At 37.9% G+C, this 17,682-nt stretch overlaps 2 protein-coding genes across 2 annotated transcripts in view; one reads left to right on the forward strand and one right to left on the reverse strand.

Moving 5' to 3' along the window:
• The window catches only part of IGSF1 (immunoglobulin superfamily member 1), a 375,771-nt gene that overhangs the window by 274,260 nt on the left and 83,829 nt on the right, over nucleotides 1-17,682 (reverse strand). The window lies entirely within an intron of this gene.
• Nucleotides 20-7,355, forward strand: LOC100514444 (olfactory receptor 13H1-like). The gene has a single exon (XM_021080496.1). The coding sequence runs from the start codon at nucleotides 5,084-5,086 to the stop codon at nucleotides 6,023-6,025; it is 942 nt and encodes a 313-aa protein (XP_020936155.1). The 5' UTR covers nucleotides 20-5,083; the 3' UTR covers nucleotides 6,026-7,355.

The following is a 17,682-nucleotide window of genomic DNA, read 5'->3' on the forward strand; positions in this document are numbered from 1 at the left end:
GCAACCTCATGGTTCCTAGTCGGATTCGTTAACCACTGCACCAGGACGGGAACTCCAGGTCAAGTTTTGGATATCAGAATACTTAATTCAGAAGGACTTCAAAAGGAGGAGGACACTGAGCCAAGAAGCATTGCTTAGCAAATGGTAAAGCTGAGCCTTGAGGTTAAAACAAAATCAGTTTTACGGTTATAGAAAGTGGACTGTTTTGTGAGTAGTTGGAAAAATCAGGGCTAGTAGCCTTACTTCCTTGCTAAGCATACTACTACTAAAAATAGCTGGCTATCCTAGAATGACTTAGTACAAGAAAGCCGTCACAATCTGTAGTTTCTCCATACTTGACATTGATGATTTCCTGCTTTCAGAGGAGTATCTGGTCCAAAGGGCCACTCAAGAGGACACTGGGGAAAAAAATCAAGTATATTCTCAGGAGTAGTTCTGGGTTTGTGATCGGCAGGTCTTAGAACTAACTATATCATCTGAGTTGAGATGGAAGGACCATAGAATGCTTAACTTGGAGAAAAATATCCTATGAGGTTGATGTTATTAAGAAGTTTCTATGGTAACACCAAGTTCCACACAGAGACTGAAGGATCTCCCAGGATGTGACACTTTCAGTGGTAAAACCAAGAAAGTCTGGGACAAGCCAGGATGACTGGTTACCCCACACTATGCTTCAGCCACACTTATCTGCTATCTATTCAGCAGTTAAACTTGTTCTTGCCTTAGAGTCTTAGCACTTGCTGTTCCCTCTCCCTGAAACTCTCTTCCCCTAAACTTTCACATAGTTCCTCTGCGTCATTTTGACCTCAACTCAAAGAGCACCTTCCTTGAAAGCAAACTTCTATAATAATAATAATCTTGTTCCACCACTCTCTCATATCACCTTGTTTTCTTTCCTTCGTAACAGTTATGACACCTAAACTGCTTCTTTTGCTACTTCTTGTTGTCACTATCACCCCAATAAAGTTAAATAAGAAGGGAAGCCTTGTCACGTTTTGTTCAATGCTGTATCCTCAGCAACATTAACAGAACTGGACACATGGTATGAACTCAATAAATATTTGTTGAATGGACAAGTGAATGAGTGATCCTGCTCACCACAAAGCCTATATTGAATTCTCTTATATACACACACCAAAAAGTTCTGAGAAAAATATCTACAAAACTGGTAAAATCCAGGTACCTGGTAAACTTGCAAATGAAGCCACACAGATCAGGATGCTATGGGAATGGGTCTCGTAGAATCTGATTACAAGGCAGGAAAGCTGAGGTCAATTAAGCCTTTTGCAATTGCTATGTAAGTACTATTTATACCCAGGAGGACTGAGCCTGGGCTGTTTGAAAGGTCTACTGCGCTCTTTAAAAGGTCTACTTTCATCTAAAACTTCTTGTGCTTCTCTGCTCTAATCAAATTATCATCATAGCCTTTAAAAATTTTGAGATTAAATGATTCAGAGAAAAGACACCTATGGCCTCACAGCCAACTTCCCTTTTAGAAATACTGGCCATAGAATTTCCTTATGTTATGAACTCCCAGATGATACGGTTATTTTCTCGCAAGATTCCAGTTCATTCCATCATAATTAAGTCCAGAGCATCATTTCCCTTCAATGCTTTTTTAACCTTCTGAGAAATGAAATTGTCAGCAAGGCAAATCCCAAATGTATCAGAGTCTCTGCTTTTAGCACTTTGAGACTTCCATCAGATGCCTGGACAGCTGAATCTTTCCATTCCTACGGTAGCTTGCCTTTATGCCAGTTCTGTAATCTTCACCAGGGAAGCATCAACCATGTGCTCTGTGAACTATTTCCTTGATGGCACTGCAATTTCTCCCAATTTGTATGCTACTACAAATGTTAACCATCTTATTCTCCTTCATATTTTGTGGATTTCCACATAGGTATAATATATTTTTAATATATGAGTGTGACAAAGTCCCTAGGGCAGAATCACAAAAAACATTCTTGAGAAATGAGTATCTCACATAGGCAGAACCTTAACATCAGCCCTCTTGTGGAAGCAGTGACCTCCAAAAACCTGAAAGTCCTCCTCTTCTGTTGTCCTTCTACAGAGCACTGCTCTATCAGTCAGTCAACACACTTTTTTGTACCAAGAAACCGACAAGTAAAGATTTCAGGAAAAAAAATTATTCAATGTCAGATTGCCAAAAACAGTATGATTAAACACAGTATAAAAACACCTGAGTGGAAGAGGCTATTTAGTGAAAGTGACATCAAGAGCTTTTCTTTGAGCAAACATCTTTCAAGGGTTTCCCCTGTGCAAGATAGAGATCCAGAGAAAACGGAGATGACTCAGATATGGTCACTAAATCTAGGCGCTTATAGCTTTCCAAATGTACACTTAGCCTTACTTCCACTATATAGGGTCAAAAGTCCCTCGGGGTAAAAAACAAACAACAACAACACAAAACAAACCAAAAAAAGCCTGAATAAAAGTAAACCTTTATCTGATCTCACAATCACACTTGGGGGAGAACTGGCTTAAACAACATAGCATATTGTTAGCAGGACCCAGCAAACAAAATATGAAGTTACACAATCATACTGTGATGTTCATCTGGATCTCCAAAATTCCTCAATATAAATTCCTCATAACAGTACCTGAACATTTCACCCATTATCAGAAAAGAAAGGAAAGAAATGAAGAATTTACCAGACAGAAGAAAGCTTCATCCTTCCGGAGGAAAACCAGCCCTGATTCCCCGCCACCAACCATATTTACTGACCAGAATAATTGCTCTAGAGAACATTCGCTGAAATGCTCATTAATCAAGTTAGGAGGAAAGTGAAAATTATTTTAATGAGCTAAATATAGTGAATGTCTCCTCCTCCTTCGTTTTCTTTCTCCCTGTTTGCATTAGGCGATTTAATTACAAAGCAGGGATATCGCCTAAGTCCCCAAAGTGGAAACTGTTCAAGACTGAGGTTATAAATTCTTAAACCCACCACAAGATTATCCAAATTTCCTTCTTGCATTTGAATTGTGGCTTCTTTTAATATCTGAATATTTCTGGTCTGTAAGCAGACTATAGAATTTTGGCAAACACCAATATTTTAAAAAGATCTCAATGTATCCAGATGGGACATCTCCTCAACTTATTTTCCCCTGGCTGGGAGCAAAGTAACAGAATTTTGGACACCTCAGGAAGAAATACCACTTTAATAGTTGTAGAGGCAAAGAAAAACTGCATGTCATGAACTGGCACCTGTATTATTATGATGATGATGTTAGAAAATGAATTTTTAATTGTTTTTTAGACACCAACCTTTCATGGTAGTCTTCTTACAAGCCACCTCTGCGTAAATAAAAGAAAAAGATATTTAACAAGTAGAAATAAATGTGCATGATTCATCAGCACAGTTAACTCAAGATTTTCCAGCCTTATAACCACAACTGATAGGAAGATTTATTGTCACAGCTGCTGGTATTAAACTTCTTTTCCTTGCAGTTAAAGGAATCAAATTTCTTCTTGGAGATTAGTCATTTGTGGGGGTGTTGCCAACTGCAAAATGTTTCTGTTATGAATGAGATGCACTTCTCTGTTGCTGTCCTCCAGCCCTAAGTCAGTGAGTAATTTTCATCTCTTTATACGTCTTTTCCCGCCTACCATCAGGAACAAATTTTAATGACTTACACAATCAAACTTTCTTTATTGTTACTTAAACCAAAAACTTCAGATGGTATTGATTCTGGTAACATGATAATCTCACAAGGAAAGTTCGGATGAAATGACATTTTGGCATATGTTTACAAGGATGCAATCCAATCTGAAGGAAAGGTCTACATGCGGTGTGAAAGTGGGAAGGGAGCTGACATATCTTGGATGGTAAAATTGTGCCAGGCACTGTGTTAGGTTCTTTATAGAAATAATCTCATTTAATTCTTGGAACACTCCTGCAAGAGGCTAGGTGATAGCTCCATTTCGCATATGAAGAAACTGAAATTTCTCAAGACTGTACAGCTTATTAGCGACTGAATCAGAATTTAGACTTGGATCCAGCTGACTCCCTCACTTTCTCTCTGTATTTCCACATTCTGCCTTTTGAGTATGAAGAATTACCTAATTATAAACAGCACCAATATAACTATATAGTAAGGATAAATTTGATTCTGTGTCTAAATAAGAAAATCTGTTTCACTCCCTTTCACATACAACTGACAAGGCTCTTTTTCTTTCCTATTTTGAAGACTTCTTGAAACATGTATTCCAGAATTTGTCTTGTCCGTCTTCACAGTTTCTGGTAACTATTGTCTTCATTAAATCCTTCTATCTAATAAAACTTTCCCATCACCCTTTCAGCTCTTGTTTGGAACTATATGGAGATGGTAGGATCTGCACATAGTAAGCTTCTGTTATTTGAAAATAGAGGTCAGAGTAATTGAACAGAGTGAGATTTCAGTAAATCCACCAGTTACTTGGTTTATTTCATGTCATTTTGGCTGGTGATGTTTTTCCATTGAAATGACGGGTAGCCTTTAGCTATATATACACTATCTAAGTTACCATGCATAGGTGGTTTTAATATGACATATAAGAACAACAACAACAAAAAGGTTGAAAAGCAAAGAAGTATTTCAAGCATTCACAACTGGATTATCGAGAGTTTAAACTTAAAAATTATAACCTATTAATTGGAGAATCGACTTAAAACTATTTACCAGCAATTTGATGGGGAGATGTAGCATATTTGCCTTTTGGCGGGGGGGGGTAAGGAATAAAGTCAATCATCTAGCTACACCCCTTTATGAGAGTAAAAATTCTGTTTAACCCAACATTAATGATTGTCTTACTTGATCAAGTATAAGTAACTCTACTGGGGATCTAACAGTCCAAAGAACTTAATAAGCCTTTCCTGATCATATAAGATTCTACAAGACAGGAAAGCAAAGAGAACCTAGATTTCCACCGTTCGCTACTTGAACAGTTGAGCCTCACTGAGTAAAACAATAATCAGACCTCCAGAATCTAAACTCTAACAGGCTATTGTGACGCTACTCCTCTTATTTCCTCATGTAAGTGACATTATGTTTTGTCTTCTTTCCCAGTACTTGAGACAGATAAATGGGCAGTCACAAGCAAGACAATGCCTCAGAGGTGACTGAATTCATCCTTGTTGGATTTTCCCAACAGCCTCAAATCCAGACTGCCTTCTTCATGGGACTGCTGTTCTTCTACCTGGTCACAATGTTTGGGAACAGCCTTATCGTTGTTGTAGTGAGATGGGATTCTCGACTTCATACCCCTATGTATTTTTTTCTTAGTAACTTATCCTTCCTTGATATCTGCTACTCTACAAGTTGGGAGCCATATGTGTTGGCCCAATGCTTCAAGGACTTTCCCACCATTTCCTACAGCAGCTGTTATGCCCAGATGACCACATCCCTCTTTCTGGGGATGACAGAGTGTCTCCTCCTTGCTATCATGGCTTATGACAGGTTTGTTGCCATCTCTAATCCCCTGCGTTACACCATCATTATGAACAATCGGGTTTGCATACAGCTGGCCTTGGGAACCTGGGCCAGTGCCTTCTTAGTAGCAGTCACACCAATCATTGCAATCCCTGCTCATTACTGTGGGCACAATATCATCAATCATTTTACCTGTGAGATCCAGGCACTACTAAAGCTTGTCTGCTCAGACACCCCTATCAGCCTAATTCTGGGCCTGGTTATCAGTGTGTTCACACTGCCCCTCCCATTCACCTTCATCCTCATTTCCTACTTTTGCATTGTGGTTACTGTGCTGAAGATCCGCTCTGTAGAGGCCAGGCTCAAAGCTTTCTCCACTTGCGGCTCCCATCTGACTGTGGTCACCATATTTTATGGGACAGCCATCTACATGTACCTGAAACCTCAGTCAAAGGAGTACCAGGAAGAGGACAAAGTCATGTCAATATTTTATGGAGCAGTTACTCCCATGTTAAATCCCCTCATTTACACTCTGAGAAATAAGGATGTAAAAGGTGCACTTAGGAAGTTAGCCAAAGGAAATGAAAAATCCTAATGGCTCTCTTTAAGCCTCTCCAATGGGCAAAAAAATAAATAAATAAAAATTTTTTAAAAAGAAAATTCAGTCTCTAAAATTTCAGTTTATGTTTTTAAAAACAAACAACAAAAATCTTAGTGAGCATTCTTTCTGTGATTATTACTAGGCACTCATTAACCAGTTTACCATAAATGTTAACATTTTGTCAAGCTACATTAAGAGCAAAAGCCATGACTGTGCACAGAATAGTCCACAAAGAGAATAATAAGAGTAGGTTTGTAGATGTGAAGGCTACAGCCATAGTAGCCCATCAGAGAGAAGTTCTTTTCTGGGGTATAAACCATGAGACTTTTGCAACTAAATATCTTTGTATTGGCCACACAAGGTAGAGAGAATTCATATACAGGGTAGTGGTGATGCAACCATGGTATAGCATTTGCTCCTCATATCACATTTTATATGCCCCTAACCCAATTTGAACCTAATGGACAAATGACCCTTCCCACATTAGGTGATAATATCTCATGGCAAGAAATATCTTTTGTATGTAAAACACTTTTATCACTTTAAAAGTGTAATTAAATAATTTAGTCTATGTTATATTCATAATTTTGTATTTTAAAATAGTTTGCATGTTATACATATTAATAAATCTTTTGTCAACCAACGCTTGTTTCTAGAAACATTAAATTTCCATCATATCAATTTCTTATAAAAATGTCTAAACTAAAATTGTTATTCTTTTGCCTTCTCCTATTTCTCTGCCTTCTCTTCCATGATGTGCTTTAGTGACCCTCTGGCCATTTCTACTCCCACTTCTCATACACATTCATGAGCTTTAGCATTTCTGCTCTACCCAAGAGTCCTCATGGCCAAGATTGAGACTATTTTTTCTCCTTTCTCCCAATTTAATAAAATGCCATATGCACTTCCTATTGTTGGCAACCAACATGTATATTATATACGTTGTATTATGGTAACTTGTTGACTCTTTTTCTCATCTTAACTTTGCCTCCAGAAACCTCTGCCATAGCACATTCGGTAGGTTGTTATGTTTCGCTTCTAAAAATTTCCTTTATTCCCAGAGCCTTCTTTTGAGTAGATGACTATCTCGTCACAATATTTTCTTCTGTTTTTTTTTTCTTTTAGTGTATTATCTTTATGGGAATAATAATAATAAAATCTGGTCACAATATTTTTTATCCTTGGCCTTTCTCTTCACTTTCTGAAAGTTGATTATTCTAAAAGTTTATTATCTGAGAAATTATATATATAGTTCATATATAATATATTCAGGTATATGTAATATATAAATATATTATTTTTATTGAAGTATATTTAATTTACAATGTTCTTTTATTTAAAGTGTATGGCAAAGTGATTCATCTATATGTATACATACTCTTTTTCAGATTCTTTTCCCTTATAGGTTCTTACAAGATATTGTGTATAGTTCCCTGTGCTATACAGTAGATTCATGCTTACCTGTTTTTTATATAGCAGTGTGTATATGTTAATCCCAAACTCCTACTGTATCTCTCTGAGCCTTCCCCCCAGCATCCCACTTTGGAAACTCCAAGTTTTATATATAAATTAATTAATTATAAATTAAACTAATGATTTAAATTAAAAATAAATTAATATATAAAGATTATATAAAATATATTATAAAGGCATAATACTCATATATACAATTATATTCCACACTGCATTTTGTTAGAGGTTCCATATATGTAATTGAAGCTATTTGGATTGTGGGTGATGGAGTCAGAAAGCTCAAGTTCAAATTTAAGCTCCACTATCCATTAGCTATGACATCTTTGGCAAATAACTGCTCTGTACACCAAGTTCCCTACCCATAAAATAAAGATAATAATAGTACCCTTCTTATTGCGCTGTTGGAAAAATTAAATTGGTAATATATTTAAAGTTCTCAGAGCAGCTCCTGGCACATAGTAAGCATTCAATAAATGTTAGATATTATTGCTATTTTCTAAAAGCTTCCACATACTCCTAGTCTTTGTTTTCTAAAATCAATTTCCTTTATGCATCGTCCTCCCCAGAGCGTACAACGAGGAGCCTCACCAGCCCATTCTCTAAATTTAGAAACACAGTAATATCATATTTCCCTTTGGCTCTCACTTTTATGGCTTTACTCTTAATCTGGTTGACTCCTATTCCAGTTCCTCTGACCTATGCTTGATATATTTTAAGTAGAGACAGCCTCGAACTTAGGAATGAGTTATGTCCAAAAGTTAACTCATAAGTCATCAGCTTGGAACTCAGAGCACGTTTTCCCCACGGAGACAGGATAGCAACATTCCAAGGGCAGCTCACCAACATCTATTTAGGTCATCATTCTATCACTAATAATACTAAAGGCCTTAGGAGCATTTTTTAATATGTTTATTGGAAGATAGGTTTTGAGTTCTCATTTGAATTCTAAAAGCACCGGCACTGTTAGATGGCATTAGTTATAAAAAAAAACAAAAACAAAAACAAAAACAAAAACACACTGCCATGAGGATCTGTGTAACCACTCTTACGCCTTGATGGGTGTATGAGGAAATCTCCACAAGATATAAGAGCCAGACTCAGGAAGCTTCTTTAGAGACTAAAAAAGTAGTTACTTGTTTCTATGTATGGGTCATGCACAATTCAGAGGACTGCTAATCCTCTCTTCATTTCTTTTTATGTTATTGTTGGTGTTGGATGACCTGCTAACACAAGGCCCGGGGTCATTCATTCTATAAAGATTGAAAAAGTGGCTACTGCATGTTAGGGGTATCAATTCAAGTAAGTCACTTTCTTGCCTTTGAGAGACTCACACTGGAGTTGGGGGGGTAAATAAGGACAATGAAGTGCTACACATACCATGATCCATACTGGTGCACGTTACAGAGACCAGTTCTAACTGGGCAGTCAGGAAAGATGTAACAGAAGAGATGACACCTTTAGTGGAGTTTGGTGAGAGAAGCAGTTTGCCAGTTGGATAAGGAAGAACAATTTTAGTAGATGCAGTGTGAACAAGTACAGAGACACAAAACCCAGCTTGCTGTACTTCCAGATACTGCCAATTCAATTCCCACAGCAGAGGGTGTAGGAAGTGTTTTGGCAATATATAAAACTTGAGAAGAAAGCAGCAGGCCAGATTATGGGAAGATTTGCTATGCTATGTTAAGGAGTTCGCTTTTTTTTATCCTATAGGTCAACAAACTACAGCCTGAAGGGCCAAATCTAGCCGTTGGCTTGTTGGCTTGTGTAGCCCATGAGTTAAGACTGGTTTTCAAATTTTTAATGGATGTTCAAAAAAATAATAAAACTATTTGACAAAGACTGTGTTTTCCTTGTGAAGCCTAAAACATTTACTGTCTGACATTTTTCAGAAAAAAAAAAAATTGCTGGGCCCTGCTAGAGGTGGTGGGTAAAAATATTTTCGAACCGATCAGTAACATGCTCAGGACTGTGTTTAAAAACTCACTTTTAGAAGAAATGTATAAAACTGACTGAAGGGATAGAAGGTTGGACATAGGGCCAATTAGGAGGCTGGTAACAATCATCTGAGACCTGACACAGACCCGAGGTAAGGCTGTAGCAATATGAATTTGAAAGAAACTTGGGTCATTAGAGTAAACCGTCCTTTCTCATTTTTACAGGCAATTTCATTCATAGTCTACAGGCATTTTCTCAGAATCAGGATCTTTAACACAAATACAGTAAGGGGCCTCAGCCGGGTGTTTTCATCCTCAACATTATTTATTTCTTTCCTAACATTCAATGAGTACAGAGAAATATGAAGACAGCAGGGTCCAAAGTCACCTAGTTTTGTTTTATTCATATATTATAGCCCTTCTTTGACCCAGAATAGCTTTGTATGGCATATAAAATTGCATTTTGTTCAAACAAAATGTGTTTATGTTCAGGTAATAAATATCCTCTGGCTTCTTGCATGCTCTCTGAAGTTCACTGATCACCTGTCACTCCTTTAGACATACTGCTGCATCTCATGCATCATGAATTGTACCATCATGAGCCTTAATAAAAAGATTTCTACAAATAGTGCTTAGTAATATCAATGGCTCCCGGTTTCTAGGTTTTTCTTTGCTCAAATATCATTAACCTTCCTTGTTTTATCATATTGTTTTATCCCACATACCATAGAGACTCACAGATAAAATCACTGTCTTTTTTTTTTTTTTTGTCTTTTTGCCTTTTCTTGGGCCTCTCCAGTGGCATATGGAGGTTCCCAGGCTAGGGGTCTAATTGGAGCTGTAGCTGCCAGCCTACGCCACAGCCACAGCAACGCAGGATCCAAGCTGCTACATATATATATACACAAAATCACTGTGGTGTACACCTTAAACGTAAGGTTATAGGTCAATTATATCTCAGTAAAGATGTGGGAGGAGAAACACACAAATAAATATTTGCTCAGCCTATGCCAAAAAAAAGTCCTAGAATAATTATATCTAATTTTTGTTCAAGATATGTTCACAAATATTGTTTCATTTGAACTTCACAACAATGTGAAGTCACTTTACAGATGATAAATTCAAGGATCTAGAAGGTGGAACGACTTGCCCAGGGTAAAAGCAGAGCTAAAACCCATCTCTGACCCCAAAGCGTGTAGATTTTCCATTGTGCTGCATCCATACGGCAGCAGGTTTAGATTTGCTCATTAACATCTTGTTCATGATGCTCACTCACACTTGAACTGTGAAGTCTGTTGCTGAGTCACTCTTTCCTTTGCTGCTTGTTTTTTCATACCTCATATTAACCTGTATCCTTTCCTGCATTATAGCTCCATAAAGGACTCTCATTAACTGACTTAAAGTCACATTAACCTACCAGTCTATAATCTCTCAAACACATGGCAACCTACTTCTCTTAATGCACATGAAAAAATGTCAGTATACTTGCTTGCCTTTGCTTATTCCCTATATTACTCAGATTCTGTCTCTTGCAGATATTTGTCATTTGCCCTTTGACTTTCCCTATTTCTGTTCTAATTTCTTTATTCTTTTCCCGTGCTCTCCATTAGTTTGTTCAAAAATTGAAAATATCTATTTTTCTCTTCAAAGCATTTGGCTTCATTTCTTTCCTTGAGAGCTTTCTTCAAATTATTTTTTCATCTGTACCAATCCTCTCTGACAGCTTAAAATGAAAGCTGGGCTTCTCTCCCCTTGACCATTCCTCATCATTTTCAGTGCCTTCACTTACTTATATGCATTTGCTCATCCTCCATTTTCCTCTGCCAAATTTACAAGCTCTTAAGAAATTAATTTCAGCTATTACCACTGCATGATCAGAAAAAGTGCTATTTTTCATTTTATATATCGGACCTCTACTCTCTTTTGCATATAAATCCTGTCAACCCTACTGGATCACTTCCCTTTTATGTAAGCATATTGCAAAGTGTTAGCATTCACTTCCAAATAATCTTTCAAGTCTACGTTTTTGCACACAATTTTCTAAGCATTCGGCTTCATTGGTCAATTTCCAATTATCTCTGGCCCTTTTCCCTTTTTTGAGACGTAATGGAAATGTCCCTCCACTCCAAAACCACTCTACTTTACCAAGAATCAAGAAAGGGCGCCGCATCTCTAATTTACAAATCCAAGCTGTTCTCCTCCCTAATTGACATCCTTGATTGTGCCCTCCAATTCAGATTTCCTATCTTTCAAACATGTGTATGATGATATTTTACCAAAAACCTTCCTCTCTGTTGTAGCCTCTTCCTCTTTTTCAATAACAAGAACATCGAACAAAGCTATGTCATATGAATAATGGGCATGTACTATAAGCAAATAACATTGTGCTGTGGGTATAAAGAAAGTAGATAGATTATTTGTGTGTAAGAAGAAATGTAGCTTATTTCTTTAACACAGAAGCATCTGAGCTGGGTTTCAAAGCACAAATAGCATTTAATACTATGAGATATGATAATATTCCAAATGGCAGGAAAAAATGCACACAAGTGAAAAAATGCATGTCATACGGTGTATTTTCAGACTGGCTAGTTCCTGTTAGCTGAAGGATGGGCTGCAAGAGTCATAAATCAGAAAAGGTAAGGTGGAGCCATGTTGTAAAACATATTGTTGACCTAAGAAACTTATCTTTTATTCTATAGTAAGAAGAAGCTCTTGGAAGTTTAAAAAGGAGTAACATAGTAGACTTTCAAAGCTTTACTGAAAGACTGAATGAGTGAATGAAAGATAAATCCAATGAAAGAGAGCCATGCAAAGGAAAGAAAGAAGGGCACTTGCTGGCTTTGGTCAAAGGGAAATGGGTTTAGTTTGGACATAAGTAAACATAAGGTGCTTGAAAGTCATGCAAATCAAGCTGTTCATCAAAAACATGGATATGAAGGTCTGAGAGGTTGAACGTAACAGATGAAGACTGAGATTCTACCACATAGAAAGGATAGTTAAAATTATAGGGGTGAGTGAGTTCACCATGCCTAAAGTCAGAGAACAGATCAAAAAGAGTTTCCACAGGGATAGGAAGAGAAGGAAGGAGGCTAAGGAGAAAAAAGCATTGTATGAGAGAAGAATCCAGAGACGGAACTATTATTGAAACCACAGGAAGAAAGACTTTAAAGGAAGGAGGTGATTAACAATGCTGAATGTTTCAAAGATCAGAGGAGAATATGTCCTAAGAAGCATTGGTTTTGACAATTAGGAAGTTATCAGAAAGCTTCAAGTGAAGTATTCAGTAGAATTGAAGGTGCAGGAGCTAGATAACAGTGAGGGTGAGAAAGCAGATGCAGCAATTACAGACTACTCTTTAATGAAATTTGGTGATAAAGGGAAGGTAAGAAATGAGACAGGTCATGAATTTATCAGGATGAAGGGATGAATGTTCTTAGAATTGGAGAATCCTCTGCATGATTGTAAGCATAAGGAACAGAGTTTGGTAGAAATCAGAAGATACATATTACATATTGAAAAAAAGAGGGTAAAATTGGTAGCATGAAACATGAGAATAACTACTAAAGCAAGATGCTGAAAAATCAAGAAGTGAAATCAGCTAACCATGTACATACCGTAGTTAGCGTTGACAGGAAGGCAGGTGGGAGCTTCTTTCTCATAGGCAGAAAAAAAAAAAAGCATGGTTTCAGATATGGGAAAATGCTAAAGTTGAAAGGAGAGCAAGGAGCAAGCAGATCTTATTCCCCTTGAATCAATCTAAATTTCTATTCCCTATTTCTTTATTCCCTCTACCTCTGTGTCGTGAACTCCATCTTCAGAGAACTTGTAGTATTTATTTTCTTTTGTGTGTCTCTATCACCCTTCTTTCCCATTCTGCAAATGTTGTATGGAGCAACCCCACATTGTCCTTTTCGTTCAGTTCACCCCAGCTGTATTTTGCTGCCTTTCCATTTTGCTGTTTTCCTTTACTCCTTTCTCTATCCCTCCTAGCATCCATTTTTATTCCTCCTCTCAGCATAAACCCATCTTCCACACTTATTTGTTCCTGAATCTCTCTTTTACATACATATCTTTCCTGATTAGCAGAGACCAAAGCCAGTTATTACTACAATTTTCAAGAGGTTGAACTGTGACAGAAAGTGATAGCCGAGAAGGGATAGCATAGTGGGAAAAAAAAAAAAAAACCTGAACATGTTTATAGGATAAGGGAAAAGAGAGGGGGGTGAGGTGTTAATACAAACCGAAGTAAGTTATTTTATTCTAGGGCAAATGAAAGGAAATGGAATCCAGAGCACATACAGAATAATTTTTCTTAGGCACAATGGGGATTCCTTTCTGCCCAAGCTGGAGGGAAGGAGTTTGTGATGAATCAAGCGTATGCCTATTTGTAGGAGGAAGTTAAGAGTTCTAACCTGAGGACTTCTATTTTCTAGCGTAGCAGGGAGGTCAAGTACTGAGAGTGAAGGTAGAAGTGATGAAGGAGCAGATAGGGAGAGGCTAACGGAGGTTCTAGCAAGCTATTTTGGGGAGTGGGGAAGAGAGCAGTCCAGGAAAACATTGCGTTATTGTGACACGGAGGGTCAAAGAGAGTTTGAAAGTCATAAATACGGAGAAGCATCAATCAACACCATTGTGAGATCCTGTCTTAGCAATATTTAGCAATATACATGTAGGGAAAGATGCTCTGGATAGAGTTAACTTAGGTACAATTGAGATAGGGATGAATTCCAATCTTCCAAGAGAGTATGCTGTGCTTGAAAAACTACAGAACTTTGCTAAGGCTGAAAGCATAGTATCTGAGGCTGAAAGAGTGGAGCAAGGACCTAATAATTGGTGTTCTTGTGTTCTTTTGGCACTGGAGATCCACTGAAGGATTTTGAGCATGAGAATGGCTTGATCAGAGGAGCTGTTTTGAAAACACCACTAGGGAATACCTGTGGAGGGTGGATTGGGAAGAGATATTTGAGGCAAAGATGCCATTTAGGAGGATCTACACAGAAGTGGGCACAGGAAGGAGGAAATGGATTAGAGAGAACTACAAAGACATTTGGTTGTGTATAGGTTTGAGAAAACTTGGTGACTAAATGGGATTTTAGTTGGTTTTTTTTTTATTTTTTGGAGTAAGCTGAGTTTCAGAGTATAGTTATAATGTTGTATTAGTTTCAGGTTCACAGCAAAGGGAATCAGTTATACATATACCCATTCTTTTTTCCCATATAGGGTATTAGAGAGTATTGAGTAGATTTCCCTGTGCTATTCAGTGGGTCCTTGTTACTTACCTATTTTATATATAAAAGTGTGTATATGTTAACCCATCCTCCTAATTTATCCCTCTCTCCAACATTTCCCCTTTGGTATCCCTAAGTTTGATTTCAAAATCGATGAGTTTGTAGTTTATTTGAATTGTCACAGTTCTCTGTAGTGATAAGCAATCCTTCCTCTGATAGAAGCCAAAAGGGAAAAAAAAAGCTTAGGACTAAATGCATCTGAAATTTATAGCATATTCTTTTTTTAAATTTAATTTTATTTATTAAATATATGTGTGTATGTATGTATATATATATATACTTTTTTTTTTTTTTTTTTTTTTTTTTGCTTTTTAGGGCCGCACCCATGGCATATGGAGGTTTTCAGGCTAGGGGTCTAATCGGAGCTACAGCTGCCAGCCTACACCACAGCCACAGCAACACCAGATCCGAGCCCCGTCTGCAACCTACACCACAGCTCATGGCAACACCGGATCCTTAACCCACTGAGTAAGTCCAGGGATCGAACCCACAGCCTCATGGTTCCTAGTCGGATTCGTTTCCGCTGCGCCACGACGGGAACTCCTTTTTTTTTTTTTTTAATGATGTATTTCTTGAAACCTGAGCACTCTAATGGAACAAGCGTGGACTTGGGAGTCAGACGGTCCTAGGTTCTAAATCCAGCTCTGCCACTTAATATCTGCATGATTTGGCACAGTTAGCTTCGCTGAGCCTTTGCTTCTTCCTCTTTAAGATGAGACCCCTATCTATTTTCTAGAGCTGTTGTAATATTTAAAATGAAATACTGCCCAACGCGGGGGAGGGGGGAAGTAGGATGCACTGGGAATCTGGGGTTAATAGATGTAAACTCTTGCCTCTGGAATGGATAAGCAACGAGATCCTGCTGTATAGCACTGGGAACTATATCTAGTCACTGGTGATGGAGCATGATAATGTGAGAAAAAAGAATGTATACGTGCATGTGTAACTGGGTTACCATGCTGTACAGTAGAAAATTGACAGAACACTGTAAACCAGCTATAATGGAAAAAATAAAAATCATTTAAAAAATAAAATAAAATCCTGAAAAAAACATATAAAAAGTGGGTGTTTTGAATACCTCTGGTGCATAGTAAATGTTCAATAAATGGCAACTAGTTCTTTCCATTGTTTTTGATGTTATTAGTATCTTTGTTATTAAATCTTAATATTCGGGAGTGCCCTGGTGGCTCAGTGGGTCGAGGATCTGGTGTCACTGCTGGGACTCAGGTCACTGCTGTGGCATGGGTTCCATCCCTGGCCAAGGAACATCCGCATGCTGGGGGCACAGCCAAAAAAAAAAAAAATTGGGCTATCAATATTCATATAGTCCTTTTGCCAGGTTCTTCTGTGTCTCCGGGGCTAGTTTCAGAGTGTAACAAACACACTCCTGCCTTCTTTACATAGAAGTCATACATACATTCATACATTATAGATAGGTGACTCCTCAAATATCACTAAATAAGCCACGTGCTTTAAGCACCCTACATGCTTCAGGTTACATGGCGTGAAGGATCCTTCCCTACTCTAGACCACCAATGAACCAGCTGGTACCTGGTTCATACCAATAGCAGAGGGTGTCTCTGAAATCAGGTTGTATTTGGCTGGCAGATAAAACCATATCGTAGAAAGATGGCTTCTCAAATCATATGTTTAATGATTGTTGCCATATTATATGCACAAATAGACCACATATTATTCTACATGTCATATGTGAATATGATATATTAATATTCTGTCATGCCTCACATACAACTACCTGAAAAAAGTATGAATTAGAAGAAGCTCCTCAAATCCCATCACTTATGGAGCTCCTCCAAAAGCAAAATCATAGCAGCCAAGACCCTCTAACTGCATCTGTCTCTGAAATGATACCTGCCAAACTGGACAGCCTCCCACAGAGACTGCCCTTCAAATATTCTTCGGGATGTGTTTGCGCCTCTAGTTACACCCTGTGAATGACAGAAATTCTGCCATGTAGTGGCTTTCCTTGGGTTATTCATGTATAGAAATAATCAAAATAGCTTACTGTTTTCTTCCAAATGAGTCCAGCATGGTTCCTTTAACAGAAGTAGCATGTCTGGGGTTTTTCCCCTCAGAAATCTACTAGGTTGCTGCTCAAAGGGATCATCTGTCCAGAACTAGGATTCAACTTTGAGTAATCACCTGAGTTGTGTACAAAAGAGCTTGTGGATGAAAGGAGACCCAAACAGTCAGGAATTTTCCAAAATTTCTCTTTAGCATCAGTCCTAAGACCCTAAATTAGTAAGACCTCTGATGAGACCTTATTAGGTGCTTTTGACAATGGTTGCAATCCAATATTCTAGAATATTCCACTGCCCAAGCAAGAACTGGGCTCAGTGGCGTTCCCCATGCTTATATTTTTCTCAGTGTAATGTGGAACCACTTGCCCAGAAGTGGAGCAAAATGGAGTTTAAGAAGACAGAAAAGTGGTCTATCAAATATGACCTCATCTTATCCTCAAATATTGACAAGGCTGCTCTCCATAGAGTAGAGACCTTTAAAAACTGTGAAGAGTTTGCTTGGCTATGATAGCAGGAGCACGGACTTTTAAGCAACATATTAGGAATACTTGTTCAGGTAAAAGCAGGTAGACAGACCTTCTGTTAGCCTAGAGATTTCAAGGACATTTGTGACAACAGCACCTGCTCACCTCACTATCTGAAGAGCAGCTAACTGGATGCTTATGGAGTTTAAGATGAAAATAAACTCCAATTAAATAATCAAGTAGTAAACTAATTGTAATACATTTATGTAAACAATAACCAAAAAAAAAAAATCCACAAGGCAAGGACAGGTGAGCCATGGCAAGGTAAGCCCCACGCCAGTCCTAAGAAGGTTTCTCCCACTTGCCCCCAGCCCTTAGTGTTTCCTCACCCTTGAGGCACATCTGGCCTAGGGGATCACTGTGTAATGTTTTTCTAGTAAAATCATTTCA

The sequence above is a fragment of the Sus scrofa genome, chromosome X (assembly GCF_000003025.6).
Source record: "Sus scrofa isolate TJ Tabasco breed Duroc chromosome X, Sscrofa11.1, whole genome shotgun sequence".
NCBI lineage: Eukaryota > Metazoa > Chordata > Mammalia > Artiodactyla > Suidae > Sus > Sus scrofa.